Below are 17,518 nucleotides of genomic sequence, written 5' to 3'. Positions count from 1 at the left end.
AGAGCAATGGTGGTTGTCTGGTTTCTGTTCGCAGTAGTTTATATAAACAATGAACCCACTTCTTTGAATTTCCCTTCTCCAACCATGTCTCCCTCTCAAACTCAGAGCATGTCTTCCTCTTCATCTTCTATTTGGTTACTTCTAGAAAGCTTAAGTTCTTTGCTAGAATTAGAAGGTTTTTGCAATCCGAATCAGTAAATAAACGATGTGTGTCATCATCATCTGATCATTCAAACAAGCTATTAGTTAAAAGCAATACTGATGAAGAGATAGATCGGGTTGTTATAGAGAAAACCGAGAGTGAGCTCGACGGTTCGATGGCGTTGCAAAAATGGGTCAAGAGACTTCACTTCGGAAGTTTTATCGTACGAGGAAGCCTTGCAGCATTCCCTGCATGGAAGACGCCGAGTGATCCACCTGCAGGAAAATTTTGTGTTGAAGACGCCGAGAGATCCTTGAACGAATGTGAAGACGCCGATAGATCCAAAGCAATGCATCCAACCCTGTAACATTCACCCCATTTGGGGAAATAATGGACTAACATCCTTAAACTGGGAATTAAACATTCCCAGTAGCTTTATTTGAGCATTTTTGCCCTGTTTTAACCTCTAAAATTTTATAACTTTATCTATTTAGCATAAAATTTTACATTTGTCACCAACCTTATATATATAAAAAATTAAATTAAAATCCATTAATTGATCGAGTGGCAAACAATACTCATGTTGTCTCACTATATACTTATTCGAACATCGATATTTATCTTGAAAATATAATATCTATGTACTTAATAAAAACAATTTAAATTAATTTTTCACACTTAAAAATATTTTGGTATATGTAGTTTTTCTTTAAATTTTTAATGAAATTATAGTATCAATATTAAAAAAAATATTAATGATCTAAAGCTTTATAAAAAAAACTATTTTATTTTATTTTATTTTGTTGTTGTTTGTTTTTCAAACAAATCATCTTTCTTTCTTTTTATAGAATTGCTAGTTTTATTAAAAAGGGAAAATATTTAGAATTACAATGAATGTTTACGACTATAATAGTAAACTAAACACATAATTAAGATATTTTACTATAACCACACAAAAAATAGCCACTTAAGATCACACAATGACCATACAAGGAAAATGTTAAAAAAAACTAATCAAAAACTCAAATAAAAGACATATACAAATATATCTGACGGTATCGATAAACGAACAATAAAAAGGAGATGAAGCTACTGAAAGACCGTATACAAATCGCAAGTCATAGTCAAGCGATGTGAGAAAACAATCTATGAACGTAAATCGTGTACCCAAATTCAATCTTAGTGTCCAAAGCAATGAAGATCAACATGATAACAAATAAGCGTCATCTCGATCAGTCATGACAAATGTTGAATCCAACCCTGAGAAAAAATAAATAAAAACAACGCCTAAACAACCGAAAAACATGTCAAGAGATAGAGAAAAATATGTCATAAAGGTAGAGAAAAACGTGTCATAAAAGTAGAGTTATTAAAAATTTTAAAAAATAAAAGATATAGTATAAGAAAATGAAGGGAAAACAATAAATATTTATAACGAAAATCAACATTAAAATTAGTGTTGTTGTATTCAATTGAATATAAATAAAAGAACCAACGCGATTGAACGTAAAAGAGAAAAAAACCCTAAGCCGCTCAACAAATCATCTTTTATTAGAGTTGAACAAAGTTTTATTTGATCTAATTTTTTCTTTTAATTTTGTATTATTTGATTTAAGTTATTTGATTTAACTCGAATGAATAGTCAAATTTTGACTTTAAAATAATTTTCTATTTTATAAAGCTGTGATAGAAAAAATGTCCAAAAATTAAAAATGAATTCGTGTATATATAAAAAAAAGAAAGAGGGTAGGAAATTGCGAGATGCTTTTTTGTTGTGTATTGAAATGAGCAAAAACTCTTTTATGTGGATAAATTTAAAGGGGTAAAAGGTAACGTTATTTTTTTTAAGTCTTGAATTCGGATAATTATATTTATAGAACACATGTATTATAAATAATTAAGAAAAATATGAACTTATGCTACTTTAAAACCATCTCATAATATTTTAAAAAATATATATCAATACACACAAGCAGTTAATATAATTCATGTCCAGAATTATTATTAGTATAAAATTATATTTTAAACATATAGAAACTGTCAGAAACGAGTGTTGTCAAAATTAGAAAAAATAATCAAAAGTCCAAATAGTTAGGCTCTATAGTGAATGTCGCACAACGAAACACACTATTAATGCAACATACTGAAACACAATACCAACACAATAATAAGTTGAAATATAACTTTAAAATGTATTTATAATTTAAAAAATAAATTTTGATATTCAATATACTTTTTAAAAAATAGGAATCTTTAATTTATTTTAAAATTCTCACTTGGAATTATTGCAAAAAAATATCAAAAGAAAATTTTAATATAATTGAGGGACTAAAGAATATATTTTTATTAATTTAAATATTCCTTAATGATAATTAATGATTGATACTTATGTTTTTAACAAAATCTAAAGTTTAATATTTATTTTATAACTTTTAAAAGGTTAAATGACTAAAAATATCATTTTATCATAGTTTAGTGATCATTTGTAATTTTACCATATTTTAAATTAGTTAGTGGTGTGTTCCAATGTGTCATATTAATGATGTGTATTGTTATGTAAAATTATGTTTTAAATATTTAGAAACAGTCAGAAATTATCGGAAATGAAAAAAAAAACAAAAATTCAGACAATAAAAAGATATGATTTAGGATAATTTTAATTGGTAACCACTCAAAAATTTTATACCCAAAATTCAAACACCAATTAGGGTATATCTTATACTGTTAGAAGCAAAAATAGTTTTAAATTATTTTGAAATTAGTATGCAATATACGTATACAATATAAAATTATGGAGGAAATCTCTCTCAGAAAAAATAAAAATTTCTTAGAAAAGATATACGTATACAATATATGTCAAACATACATTAAAACAAACACAAATATATGGGTATTGGACCTTAACCTCACTATTCAATAAAAGAGGAAAGAAAATCTTTGTATTAACCCCTTTAGAATTTTTTTTTTATCAATATGAGATTATTTGCATTACCAACACTCATCACTTAAATTTTTTACTTTTTAAAAATTATTATCTCGTAAGTCACAAGTGATAGTGTTCTTCATGTCCTAAATAATTTCGATAGTGTTCTTCCTGTCCTAAGTTTTAAAGTGATATAACCCATTTCTAACCTTATCTTACTCAAATAATTTCTTTTAATGGATAAACAATCAAAACATACAAGGCACTGATTGGTAGGCTGAAAACTCCAAAATAAAAACAAAAGAAAATTGTAAAAATTAAATAAAAAATAGTTCAAGAAATTACCAACAGATGTTTGTCGATGAAAATGGAAGATTTTGCTTATTCTTTCACACTTTTTTTTTCATTCAGACATAATTTTGATTCGAGTGTTTTCACTTTGCAAGGAAGATAAAGTTGATCTTCAGCCAGGGTGAAATACACATGTATTAAAATTAGGTCACTTAGGTGGTTTTTTTTTTAAATTGTTAAGTTGGACTTTTTTTATTGGGTTAACATGAGTTAAAAATCGAGGGTGTTGTAAGATGGTAGGTTATTATCCATAGCCACTTCGTTTGTACAAAAAAATCATTTAAATTGAAATCAAATAGTATCATAATATTATAAATATTTATAATTAAATTTAAACAGAAACTCGAACAATTTGACTTGATTCAAATTTTATAAACTTGACTCGATAAAATTTGAAATCAAATCCAACGCTCACCCCTAGAACAATAATGTAGGGGGGCCAAAGTCTATCTTTTTTTGAACCGATGACCAAAATCAAACGGACTAAAAATATAAAGGACCACCCATGTAATTTACCCATAATATTTAGTATGTTTTCGCATTAAAATGCATAATAAAATTTATATTCGATTTGTAATGATTTTCTCTTCTTATGAACATATTTAACGAAATTATTATTAATATAATAAGAAATGTAAATGTTTCCATTTAATAGGTTGAATAGTTATAGAGATAGTTTAGTTTACTTTTTTTGGAGGACCAAACATAATATAATCATAATTTTAAATGATAAATTACTATCACTCATAACTGAAAATAATTATCCAAAATTCCAACAGAAATGAGCACAGACAAAATATATAGTTCATGTTGTTTGGAGAGATACATGGTCCTAGATGAGTTCAGCGGTGGCCGAGTCTACGGCGGCTTGGGCCTGTTGTGAATCAGGTATTGTCTGGTGGCTGAAGTAGATGAATGTTCTAAGTTAGCTGCCGAGCGGAAATGATTTATGCCTGGATTAGGCTGAACCCCTAGTCCATGCAGTGAAGCTGGATGAATCTTGGGGTTAAGTGTTGGTACTTGAGGTGTATAGGAGTTGGTAACTAGTCCATCAGTCCGAGCACGCTTATTGCTTGGCCCGTGCAGTCGAGCCAACGGAACCGAAGCATGGAGCATACCTTGGAACTGCTGTGGAGGTCGAGTCACCGGATTGGAAACATAGGAAAACTGCTCTTGCCATTGAGTCCCTATAGTGAAAGCATAGTTCCCACCATGAAACTGCTGTTGGACTGCAGGAACGGGACTTGAATGATTCCCCGGGACAGACGGGCCGGTGTTACATATCGTCCTGCCATGTACATTTGGTTGAACTGCAGAAAATGTTAAGCTCAGCTTTTGCTTTTCTAGCTTGGAAATGGACTTCTCGATGACCTCAACCGGCATAAATGATTCGAGCCTACAATCCTTGACACATTCGATTACGGACTTCAATGAAGTGATCCATTCATCCGTGGCCTTCTGCTGCAAAAGATAATTTGCATCATTTAAAAATTGTCTGAGGAAAAATAAACACGTCGATGAATTGTAAGACATTACCTGAACTTCAGGCGAATTCTTCCCGATCTTGCAGCGATCACAAGCCGCTCTATTCATATCATCAAAGAATAGTTCTAAGAGCTGTTTTGGTGGGCACTTATCCTTGCAATCAATTGCACAGACAAATCTAACAGCTTCAATATATTGCTTTCTTGCAACTAGGCTACCAACGAAGTCTGTTACATAGAATCATAGTTCATAAGCATAAAAGATGAGAATAATTAAGAAAGAAAATACATGTTCATCTGCTAAGCACCTGCTTATGCATATAGCAGATGCCTACATGCAGATACACAGAAAATGGTACGGATACACAACCGAACAAGGAAATGAATATGCAAAGTAAGGATTCAGTAAATTTACCAGGAATCATATCTGTAAAACCAAGGACCTGGCATACATTTCGGGCCTGTTGATGTTGAGCAATAGTAGCAAGAAGTTTGAAGATTTCATCTCTACTTAACGAGTGTGCTAACCCAAAAGCAGCAACAAACTGCAAAAAACACAATATTTCGGTTGAATTTTCGGCACTCGGATTCAGCTTCGTTTTCCACTCCTTTGCCAATGTCAATGCATCTGATTTCACCTTAGGTTGTACATGGGGTGAGACTTGAAAAAGTTGCTCCAACATAAGGAGAGAGATCTTCAGAAAACTTTCTTCAAATCCTGTCCCATCCTTCTTCGTGTGTTGAGAAGATATCCCAAGCATTAGATCCAGAACAAACTTGGCTGGATCCGGGGACATTTGAAGAGCACTCAGAACTTCATTCTTTCTCAAACAAGGATCTTCTAAATGCTCATTGAGGATACTTTGCAAAGCCATTCCATCCATTGTAGCACCAACTACAAGATCAGCAGTTGAAGCTTCACTTGCATTGCAAATGATAAAATTTTCTGGAGTTTCTGTCTTGATTTGATTAGTGACTGGGTTCGCTAAGCACATGCAATAAAGAAAAGAAAATAAGATAATTTAGAAAGAAACTTTCCAAACTCTTAATTGCAATTCCTAATAAATTTGTAGGCTGTAGTAATGACTTATTATTTCTATACGAGCATTACATACTGAAGGTACTTTAATGATCTTGAAAAGAGGGGGAAAAGCAAAACTTCCATATTTATATCAATATATTCATAATTTTTCAGAGTCATTAGAAGAGCTGAAGATTAGTGGAAGTTTGTGCTAATTAGAATCAATAGCAAAACATAATCATGTCACCTACAAGCCACCAAGATCTCACATTTCCCATATCGGCCACAAGAGTCAGCAATATATCAATCCCTGAAACAGTGAAACTCATGCACAAGTCTGAGTAACATGGCTATCAATGGATCGAAACAGAGAACATACCTGATTCTGTGTTAGTGATTCCAAGGGCATGTGTGTCGAAAGAACGAGGATTCTCACTGCTTGCTTGAGAGTGAAGGGCATTAATTAGTTTCTTCTCTTTCAGTTCAAGTTCTTTTCTTTGCTGTTCAACCGACTTTTTGACTGAATCAAAATGTTTTTCTTTCAGTTCAAACTCCTTGACACGAGCTTCAAATTGCCTCTTTTCTGTTTCCAATCCATCCAAACGTTCTTCTAATGATCTTTTAATTGACCCAATATGGTCATCCTTCACACCAGCCACCTGTAGGCATTCATCACCTACCTTTTCGACTAAATCCAGTGGCTTTTCTTCCGATTTAACCACACCAAAGAGTTTCTCCACAGATTTTTGAATTGCTTCAAACCGCTGTTTTTTCGATTCAAGTTCCTTGGTGAACTCCAAGATTGAGTTTTTAATTGAGGTAAGTTCATCCTCCTTTGCTTCAAGCAGCTTGGTGCATCCTTTGACTGACATTTGGACAGAGCTGAGTTGTTTCTCTTTCGAATGGAGCTCTTCCTCCTTTGCTTCGAGCTGCTTGGTGCATCCTTCAATGGATATGAGGACCGAGCCGAGTTGTTTCTCTTTCGAATGGAGCTCTTCCTCCTTTCCTTCGAGCTGCTTGGTGCATCCTTCGATGGATATTAGGACCGAGCCGAGTTGTTTCTCTTTCGAATGGAGCTCTTCCTCCTTTCCTTCGAGCTGCTTGGTGCATCCTTCGATCCATATTTGGACCGAGCTGAGTTGTTTCTCTTTCGAATGGAGCTTTTCCTCCTTTGCTTCGAGATCCTCCTTTCTTCTGACAATCAATGCTAACAGTGAATCCAGTTCTTGCAACCGAGCACTAATTTTTTCATCAATCAACCCCAATTTCTGCTCGAAATAATCGAGTTTAGCAGCATGAACTCCAACAGCTTTTTCAAGCGCTTCATAGTTTTCCTTTTTGGTTTCAAGTTCTTCCTCATAATCCTGAATCAAGGACTTTATCGAATCCAGCTTTTTCTCATTCTCACTAAGCTGTTTGCACTGCTCCACGATCACTTCTTCGCTTCGAACGAGTTCATTCCGTTTCAAATCCAGTTGGTTAGAACATTCATTGATCGAGTTTTGCAAACATGCCAATTCGAACTCCTTCCCTTCTAACTTATTACAACATTCACTTATAGAATTCTGTACGGAACGCAATTGCTCCTTCTTCAAACAAAGCTCCTTAGAACAATCATCGACCGATTTCATAACCGAATCCAGCTCGCCGCTTTTGGAATCAAACTCCGATGAACAATCTTCGAGCAATTTCCGCATCCAATCGATTTCCTCTCTTTAAACTTAATCTCAACATTGCATTCTTCAATCTTCTTACTCAACACACTCAATTCACTCTTCTTCAAACCGATCTCTTCTTCTCTTTCCCTCAATAATCCCATCCTAGTTTCGACCTCCCTTTCTCGAAACTCAACAAAATCTAATCGTTTCTCAATACTCTTTCGAATCGAATCGAAATGATCCTCTAATTCTTTCCATTGTAAAGTGAAAAACAGAACAGAAGACGATTGAGAATTGACTTGCTCAAGTGACTTGCGAAGGTTCTCCCTCTTCAACTCACCAAGTTCCCACTCTTTCTTAAGATCCTCCATTAAAGTAAAAGAAAAAAAAAACCCAAACACAGAAACCTTTCCACAGTTCAAAAGAAAATGTAAAGCAAATTTGATTCAAAGGCTATCCTTTAATTTAATGACTTTAACCAAACTTATCCTTTAACTTTTTTTATAATAACTTATTAAATTCAAAGGCTAATTTGATTCTAAAAGGTTCAAATTAACGGACCATTTTCTATTTTAAACCTGTCTAAAATAGGTTTAATTACATTCTAGGTCAATCATTATTAGTTTGGTTACAAACAAGTTATATTTCTAAAATTTATAGTTTAATCACTCAATAAAAATATTATTACAAACATGTCATTCTATCGTTAAAATCAAAATCAAAATCTAACTGACTTGGTATAATAACAGTTTCAGTCTCAAAAGCTTATTCATTCTATCAATTTGGTCCTAATTCAAAAGAATTAAACAAATTTAACCTTTCATATTTAAAAATTATGTCAATTTATCATTTGTTCTTCTGCCTAATTTTTTGTTCTTCTCTCGTAAATATTATATTAATTTTCGGTTGTTTAGAATTGCTCTCAATCAATATGATATTGAATTTTGTTAATGAAAGTAATTTATTTATTGTTCTTTATAAGACGCCAGAATAATAGCTGTCAATGTTTTATATGGTATTAAATTTCGACACCTTTATGTATTTGTGTTATATCAGATTTGTAATTATTTTCTTTTTGATTTGTTTCTCTCTTATGAATATTAAGGTAGTAATCAATGTAATAAGTTTTTTTTAATATAGAATAATAAATGTAATAAGTTAAAAAATAATAGAGATAATTAAGCAGCTAATAAAATAGTCGTGGTTTAAACTAAAAGTATTTAAGAGTGAGCATTCGACCGAGTCGAGTCAAAAAAATTTGAATTATTCGAGTTGACTTGAATTTTTTTTAGTCGAGTCGAGTTTAAGAAATTCGAATCTAGTAGAGTTGTTCAATTTTCTATACAAATTTAATGATAATTATTTATAATATTTTGGTAAGAATTGATTTCATTTTTTGACTTTCTCTAATAATATAAGATATATATATATTTATTCATATATTTTCACGTTATAATGTTATTTAACATATCGCATACAATCTAACATTATAAAACATGTTTACGATATTATATTTTGAAGAATGTATTTTAAGGAAAATGATTGATGGAAGTATATACGAGTCAGAGAATTGATGTGTAGAAAGAATTTGTAAACAATTATAGTCAAAAGACTAAATTGAGTAAAATGCAAAATATACTCTTTTATTTTTACAAGAATATTAAAAATATCAAAATAAATTTTTACTTAAAAATATTAAAAAATATCAAAATAAAATTTAATTATAATTAAAAGGCCAAATGAGATATTTATAATTTTTAACCATTTTTATAGGACCATCTGGTTCGATCTTTTCAACACAGTCCACTCTTTGGGCATTATTGAAAGTCATTTTAACACAGCGAATTCCCATTGCTGAATATCACAGTCAAATACACAGAAAAGAACTCGACAACAAAGGTTTTCACGATATCCGAAATTTCCCAACTGTCGCATAACTTTCTTCAAATAGTATTTCTTGTACCTGAATTTCTGATAATTCTGAATGGGATTCTCTTCTCAAACCAACTTGTTCTCATGCTTTAGACTACCACTCAGAAGTATGTTCGAAACCCCGGATGATGGGTGACGCATCTCTCGTAACATGCTTGTCAAGCCTTTATCCGAACCACAAATGAACCTGGAGTAATCGCAAGATTAGAGTTCTGGAAAAGTTTGTTTTAAATCTGTTCAAATATCCAGCAATTACGTTTAAATTTCCAGAAACATCTCAACATCATTGATTAAACTACAAATAAGGGCAAAAAATCAAAATATGTATTCAAAACCAAAGAACCATCTAACAAAGTAAACGTCAGGTTTTCATGGGCCGGGATATCGATGTGCTCATTCCATATTTCTTTGTAGGTAACACCTTTTTTTCTTTCTAATTTCTTCTATATAATACGTAAGGTTTATCCACAGGCTAATTTATTGAAGTAGAATGTTAACCATAACCAAGTCAAAATTATTTATAATTCGAGTTTCTCAAAACATGTTAATAAATGTTCACAATAGGGTAATGAAATTTATCAGCAATAATCATGTAGGTTACTCACATGCAGGGAGGTTGGATATATCGGCAGAAACCGCACAAGGTATTCCCAAGTTTGAAAGAGCTCCCCTTATGATTCCACATGGAAAATACAGATGCATGCTTTGCACAGCCTTGTTGTCAGCCATGATAGAAAGCTCCTCGGATGTTCCATTTTCAGGTGATTGCTCAATTGACATGTTTGTAAGCCAACGAAAACAATTATCTTGCAATACAAAGGTACCCTACAAGACAAGTGTAGACCATTTCTTAAAATTCCATTATCACACAGTTTTGGACAGTTTCAGTACCTAAACATACCCTATGATTTGTCTTCAAGTTGTCTATTTGCTTCTTGAAGAGTTCAAACCAAAAATCCTTGCAGATGAACTTGATTGCTTCTAAATGATCACTAAAACGTGGTCTCTCCATCGAGTACCTGTCAATGACTAAACTTTGTTATCACAACTTGTATTATCTTAACCTCACGAAAAACTGAATATCCAGAAGAAACATTTATAACTTATCTAATTAATCAAGCCCAAAGACTTCAAAATGCATTTCACAATGAGCATACTACATAAAGGGTCACTGTATATAAAATTTTGATTTCGGACAACATACAATACCAAGATCAAATGTAAAGATATCATTAAATAAGACAAGAAGTTTAAAAATAAACCGATCAGAGACATTGATCAATACCTTGTTCTATACACTACCTTAAAATGATAAAATCTTTTCGGATTAGAGTATAAACAAATGCATACAACTTGAGAAGAGCCTTCAAGACTGCAAACCAGATTATCGGAATTTTTAATCTCCATAGCATTTAGCTTATATTACATCATGACACTCGAGGTGAAAATGAAATTAGCAAGGTAATCAATACAACAATTCCAAGCAATGCTGAGACTTAATCAGAGCTTCAAATTCAAGCGTGTTCAGAACATTAATCGATCGTAGAAACTTCATAACAAAAAACCAAAACTAATAGCATTCCTTTCTCTCATATCATAAACTACATCCAATTTAATATAATCAAGATGTTTTTTTAATTACGCTCAAATTAACTCAATTACAACTAATGGGTTTTTTCTCCAATCCCCCAAATCCAAAAAAGGGAAATTACATCACAGTAACTTAAATTGAAGCTAAATTTACAACAACAAAAAACATAATTCAAATGGGCTGCTCAGATTCATAAATCTACTAATATCAACTCATCAAAAAAAAAATAGGGAGATTGGGTTTTGATCAGATGGGGAAGGTTTTACCGTTCAGAGAGCTGGTGGCCGACCTGATATCCAATGGCTTCGATCCGTCGAGCGGCGAGTTCAGGCTTGTTGGCATAGAAACGATTGCAAATGTTGAAACCATTTCGGTTAGTAAGCTATCTATACAGCTTTCTGATACCTCTCTCCCCATTTTTTTCCTGGAGAAAAAAAAAGGATTACTAATAAATTGTTTATTGCTACGCTTTCATCTTCCTCTTTAAAGTCTATTTTTTACTTTGGTGAAACTATGAACTTAGCCCCTATACTACGACCAAATTGAGATTTAATTTACTACTGTAACCTTTTTATTGTTTTCATACTGATATAGATTAGTTCGACAAATTAATGGATTAAGAAATTGTTAGGTGTTTGTAGTTGATATTTTATAAAATGAAAATCAAACGAGATATATTATGTTTTGAATATATTAATGTGTTGCCTTTTATGATGTTGATGGACATTCTTTATCAAGGGAAAATGTCAAGTTCGTATTGAATTGTAAAAGTCGAATATCATAATTTTATTGATGTAGCATTAGATATATATGGGTTAAAATAAGTAAAGAGGTATTACGTTTTCAGGACAAATGCCAAGATTCGACTTCATATAAGCTGAAAAAAAAAACGATGTATTTCAATAATTTTAACATCAACTACGTATTTCTAGTTTACAAGAGTTCAAGCAAGAGAAAACGGAATGAATGAGAAAGAAATTATAAAAATCTAAATAGATTAAATTTTAGGTTAGTTAGTAATGATATTAGTTCAGCTAATAATAAATTCGTTATATGTTGGGCTTTTTGGATTCATTTTGTTGAGAAACCTTAAATTATATGAGAAAGAAATTATAAAAAAATCTAAATAGATTAAATTTTAGGTTAGTTAATAATCATTTTGTTGAAAAACATAAAATTGTTGCCATTCTCATCTTCTTCACTAATTCAATAGATCATATTCATTGCCGTTCACATTTCTGATCATCACTGCAACTTCAACACTCGGCATATCCTTTTTGCGACAAGCGTCCAAGGTGAGTTGTGGGCGTTGCTGATGGCATAATTTCAGCAGCAACAACAAAAAATGCTAATATTTCAGTCAGTGATTGAACCCGATGCTACCTTTGTCATTGGCTGCATTTCAAATAATGAGATCAATAAGCTTGTGTTGTCCACCTTAGTCCATGATTGCAGGACTCTCCTCGATCACTTCGAGCACCATAGGCTGCAACACACTTTCAGGGATGATAACCGATGTGGTGATGCGCTTGCCAAGCTAGAAAGCAACTTTTCAAACCCCTCACATTCGGATATTTATTTTATAAAATATCTTTCGTGTACTAATCAGCAGCCTATGGACTGTTAATTTCCATATTGCATGCTGTTGTCTCAGACACTGTTCTATGTCGCAACCGGGTTAATGTTAAATAATGCAAAATTCCTTTTTTGATAAAAAAATTCGAGAAAGATAATTTGACTTACATCGACCAGTTTCGGTTAAAGGTGCGGGTGTAGCATTTTGAAAATATGGAGCTCTATAGAAAACGATGTCTCTTGAAAGAGAAAGCTAAGAGATTGAGAAAATCAAGAGCCGGTTAAACAATGTCGAAAAGAAGTCATTTTTATATGAAGATTCGGATTTAGGAGGAAGACAAGGTTTTCTTTTCACTTACTACCAAAAAGCTCCTTTGCATACAAATACATTGTCCTTATCGGGATGCATATTTCTAAGGTAGAGATTTGTCTTTTCCCCCCTCCTTATTTCAATGTATACACCTTCGTTTCACCATGATAAAAGCAGGAGTATTATATTTTTTCCTAGTAAGTGTTAAATTAAATAATAATAATATTTTATTTAACATTTAACTATAAAATATCTTGTAAAACATTTATTATTCCTAAACAGACCCTCACCTGATTCGAACGTAGACTAACAAGCTACGCAAGCACGAAACACAGGTGGTATGTGATAATATTCTAACTGAATTAATAAATGGATCAACAGATAAATGACGGGTCAAAAAATACAACACTTTTCTAAAAAAATCAAAGTTCAAACCTTTGAACAAGGCCTGACCTAAATTGACAATTACGTTTCAAAGTAAAACTTCAAATGTTGAATTAATAATCACACACCACTGTAGATGAAGGCCATCATGCTATGCCAAATTTCACACCCAAACTCGCCTAAAAATAAAAGCATGAACTCTGGATGTTTTTTCTCGAGTCAAGGCTTCAAACTATAAAGATAATTTCATGCAAAATTAGCCATGAAAATTGCAGAATCATTATGCTATAACTAGGAGACAAAGAATAAGCAAGAGAGCAGCAACTTAAGCATTCAGCAAATCGCAAAAGACGGTTTATTAGAAATTTAAAAAGCATTCATTAAGAAAGCACTGTTTTTAAGTTTCAACACAAGCACAAAACAAGAGTTCTTTTACTTTTATTAACTAAGTTTTAGTTCACATACGGAGTTTGCTCTCTGTGCCATTGTATCTCAACCCATGTATTATTCTGGTCACCAGGACCAACATTTCACCCCTGCAAACCGATAATACCTGCAAAAACAAGAATAGAGCAATCAATCATGAGGGAAAAACAAAAAAGTATTTAAGGAAATTATTGACATTGTAAAAGAATTTACAAAAAATAGTACAATGATGAATGTTAATTAATAAAAGAATTTACTCTGCATGTGATTGAAGATATGTTAACTTACCGCAAGCTACTCTGCCACCAGCATTTCCTGTGCTTTTGCTAAGCTCATGCCCACCTGCAAATATAATTGCAGTGACATTAAATGCCTAAATCATTGGATATATATCTTGGTTATTATAACTGAATAACAATGATAATGCCCCTAATATAACTAATCCATCTAATTGTTTTTGCTGGATACTTAAGCTTAGCTAGAAGCAATCCATATACTTGCAGGCATTGCCTGATCAGCTAATCCACAAGACAAAAGCATGAGCCATTAGGATGTATTAACATTTCAAATTTGATTTTTCCATTGCAGCCAGGCAGAAAAGATAGTTGGGAGGCAGATCAATTCAAGAAGTCAACCACTTATTAACCAGTTCTTTTCTAGATTAGAGAAGACTTAAGTATAACAACATTAAACAACTAGAGCAGTATCAAAATTTTGAACTATTACCCTTGCCAAGGTCATCAGGATCTGCATGGACAACAACGGCTCTTCCAATAATGGAGTTTGGCCCAGTGAGAGGAATCTGCCAATGCATAATACCACAACATTCAAAACTGAACACAAGTATACAAGGAAAATAAATTCATGCACAGAGGTAAAAGGAGTTGAAAGAGAACCTGGTTGTCAGTAATTGAGAAACTGGCAGTGCCTAGACAACACAGATAACAATGTTAACCATACAAGAAACATAAACACCAATTACAAACAAATGAAAAAAGTTGAGTCTGAAAAATGGAAAGAGAATCTAATATAAATATTTTGAATATGTTTGTAATGAACTAGACAGCTGATGGTCATTTAAAGAAGGAAAACGTTCATACCATCATCACCAACAGTGACATTTCCAAGATCACCAGCATGGCGATTCTCATCTTCAGGAGCACCGTGCTCTTTTCCAGCAGGATTGAAGTGAGGTCCTGCAAGGAAATCAATTGCAAGGAATTATATACAAAATCAAAAGAATTCAATAAAGTCAATCTCCCTTCATTTTCCCCATTTTCCTTCCGACTCCAAACAAAAGGAAAAACAAGTCCAACTTTCAGACTTTTACCTGTTGACATGCAACCATTTGTTGTGTCACCAAGGGCATGAACATGGAATCCATGGAGACCAGGCTTTAGGCCAGAAATGTTCCCTGTTACAGTAGTTGGACCTAGGAAGGGCAGAAAAGGTTAAATAACTTCAACAATAAATACAGAAATACAAAGACCAAGTCTTATCAGGGTTGTGATTTACCATCTCCCTCCTGAGTGAAGAAAACAGTTCCCTTGACACCTTCACTGCTGCTAAGGACGGCAACGGCCTTCACCATTTTTCTATGTGATCTATACTACACAATGTTAGACATGAAAGTAAATAACTTCGCCCAAGTAAAAGATGTTTTTAATAAATACATTAATGAAAACGGAATAAAAGACTCAAAAAGTAATTATGATGAGCCATGCAACTTGCTCCATCAATTTCTTCCCAAATTTTGTACTATATGACACGACATAATTATTGGATAAATACAAATGCAATCAAACCAATAATTTTATTGCTATATCAAAGAATAAAAATATGAAATAAAAGCTTATCTAGGTACAAATTAAATATAAGCTCTTATTTGACACAAAAAAAGCATAATGGAATAGATTGAGAGCTATTTTTAAAATTTTAGCCTATATAATAAAACCAGAAGTTAGTGAAAATAATAATAAAAAGGAAATTCAATAAGTAAAATATAGATAAAGAAAAAGAAGGAATCTAGATCGATATACCATATAAGCTGAAGAACGGCATAATAAAAAAATTAAGATATAGAGAAATAAACCGATCGAAACTTTATGCTGAAAATCATGACTTCCAAACCAAAAAAAAAGGAAGAAGAAAATTGATCAGCTTCTTTCCAAAGTAGATCTTCTTCGATATGTATTTTGTTTAATATTTTTCTTAATTTCTTCAGTCATCAACCGGCAAATAGGATTCATACTAACTTATCATGCAACGAGAACAAAAGAGAAAATCAACAAGCAAGCGAAATCTAGGCAGAAATCAAAAAAGAAAGATCTAGAACGATCTTACACAAATATGAAGAACAGTAAAATTAAGCTCTAGATACATAAAAGGATAGCAGATCGAAGCTTTAAAACCTAAAAATCGAAGGGAAAGAGAATCAAAAGATGATTACCTCAGGGCACCCCTTCAGAGTAAACGACAGAAAACAAAGAGTGAGAAATGAATCGAGTGTTTTTGTTTGTTTAGGAATTTAATCAAATTTATAGAAACGGGTGGAAATCGCTGGACCCAACTACCCATCTGAGGGTACAAGGGTAATTAAACTGACTGCAAATTAAAAAAAAAATATATTATATATAAAATTGTTGTCCCTTGTTCCCATATGTAATGAGGTAAGGGAGAGACAAGATAGTAGGTTGCCCCAACACTAGATTGAAAGCAGCTTCGTAGGATACCTCCAAATTATGAAATGTCCTCCATGGGACTTGATCCCACGACCTCAAGGTTAAGAACTTGTGTTCTACCAACTGAGCTGGATAGCACAAGGTTTTTAACCTTGAGGTCGTGAGATCGAGTCTCGTGGAGGGCATTTTATAATTTGGAGATCTCCTACGGAAGCTGTTCTCAACCTAATATTGGGAGCAACTTACTATCTTACCTCCCCTTACCTTATTACATATAGGAACAAGGGACATCTATTTATATATTATATATAAAGACCACAAAATTTAAAGGTGGGCTTTTATATATTTGGGCCGTTCTCAACTTCTGCCTTTTGCATATTTGTTGATCCAAAGTCATTTGTTGCCTATATTATGTTGGCCTTAATTTTGAATATCACTGTATACTGTATATCTTATATGTTTTAATCTGTCAAGGCTAAAACATTTTTGAAGTTGTAGCAAGCGCTTTTATTTTTTTGGAATATAGTTGTAGCAAGCTATTAAGTTAGTATGTTGGGTATATGACTAATAAATAATTAAATAAGTTGATTTAATTTTTATTTCCCGAAAAGTTCTCTCTTAACTTACGTCATTTGTTCCTTTTTCTTCTTCGTTTGATAGACGATTTTAATAATTTTAGTGTCGGTCATTTTTTTATTAATTTTTTAATAGTTGAATGTGATGTCGTATTGACTAATCAATATGAAACTTATTTGTTATCCTATTGATCTTCTTTGTTTGGATTATCATATTAGATTTAGATATGCGGTTTACGTTTGGAGATAGTCTTTTCACGAGCTCAAATTTAAGGTATAAATGAGTCGAGTCAAACTTGAATATTGTTGAGCTCAACTCGATCCGAAAGCTCGCAAGTTAAAAATTATCAAGTTCGATTTGAATTTAAAATCAAAAATTGAAACTAGACTCGAGCTTGAAAAAGTTTGAATTCAACATATTCTCAAATTTAACTCGATCGAAACTTAAACACGAATATAAACCTT

The 17,518-nt window shown here is 32.4% G+C and overlaps 1 protein-coding gene and 2 pseudogenes across 2 annotated transcripts; all 3 read right to left on the bottom strand.

Moving 5' to 3' along the window:
- Positions 1-4,162: 4,162 nt before the first annotated feature.
- LOC120113953 lies at positions 4,163-8,014 on the bottom strand (annotated as a pseudogene).
- Positions 8,015-9,490: 1,476 nt separating this feature from the next.
- On the bottom strand, positions 9,491-11,521 carry LOC120113631 (annotated as a pseudogene).
- A 2,269-nt stretch (positions 11,522-13,790) lies between these two features.
- LOC120113869 (superoxide dismutase [Cu-Zn]) lies at positions 13,791-16,351 on the bottom strand. 2 transcript variants are annotated; one of them, XM_039134925.1, is made up of 8 exons: positions 16,247-16,351; positions 15,313-15,406; positions 15,128-15,229; positions 14,898-14,993; positions 14,694-14,725; positions 14,524-14,599; positions 14,086-14,139; positions 13,791-13,924 (listed from the first exon to the last, which is right to left on the bottom strand). In XM_039134925.1, exons 2-8 carry the CDS (start codon positions 15,386-15,388, stop codon positions 13,902-13,904), a joined length of 459 nt encoding a protein of 152 aa, XP_038990856.1. In that variant the 5' UTR covers positions 15,389-15,406; positions 16,247-16,351; the 3' UTR covers positions 13,791-13,901. The 2 variants fall into 2 exon arrangements, with proteins under 2 accessions (XP_038990856.1, XP_038990857.1); XM_039134926.1 differs by having other exon boundaries at positions 15,313-15,401.
- Between the last annotated feature and the right edge of the window lie 1,167 nt (positions 16,352-17,518).

Source organism: Hibiscus syriacus, unplaced genomic scaffold, assembly GCF_006381635.1.
Source record: "Hibiscus syriacus cultivar Baekdansim isolate YM2019G1 unplaced genomic scaffold, ASM638163v2 tig00110213_pilon, whole genome shotgun sequence".
NCBI classification, from domain to species: Eukaryota; Viridiplantae; Streptophyta; class Magnoliopsida; order Malvales; family Malvaceae; genus Hibiscus; species Hibiscus syriacus.
This window is presented reverse-complemented; position numbering and strand designations above follow the sequence as displayed.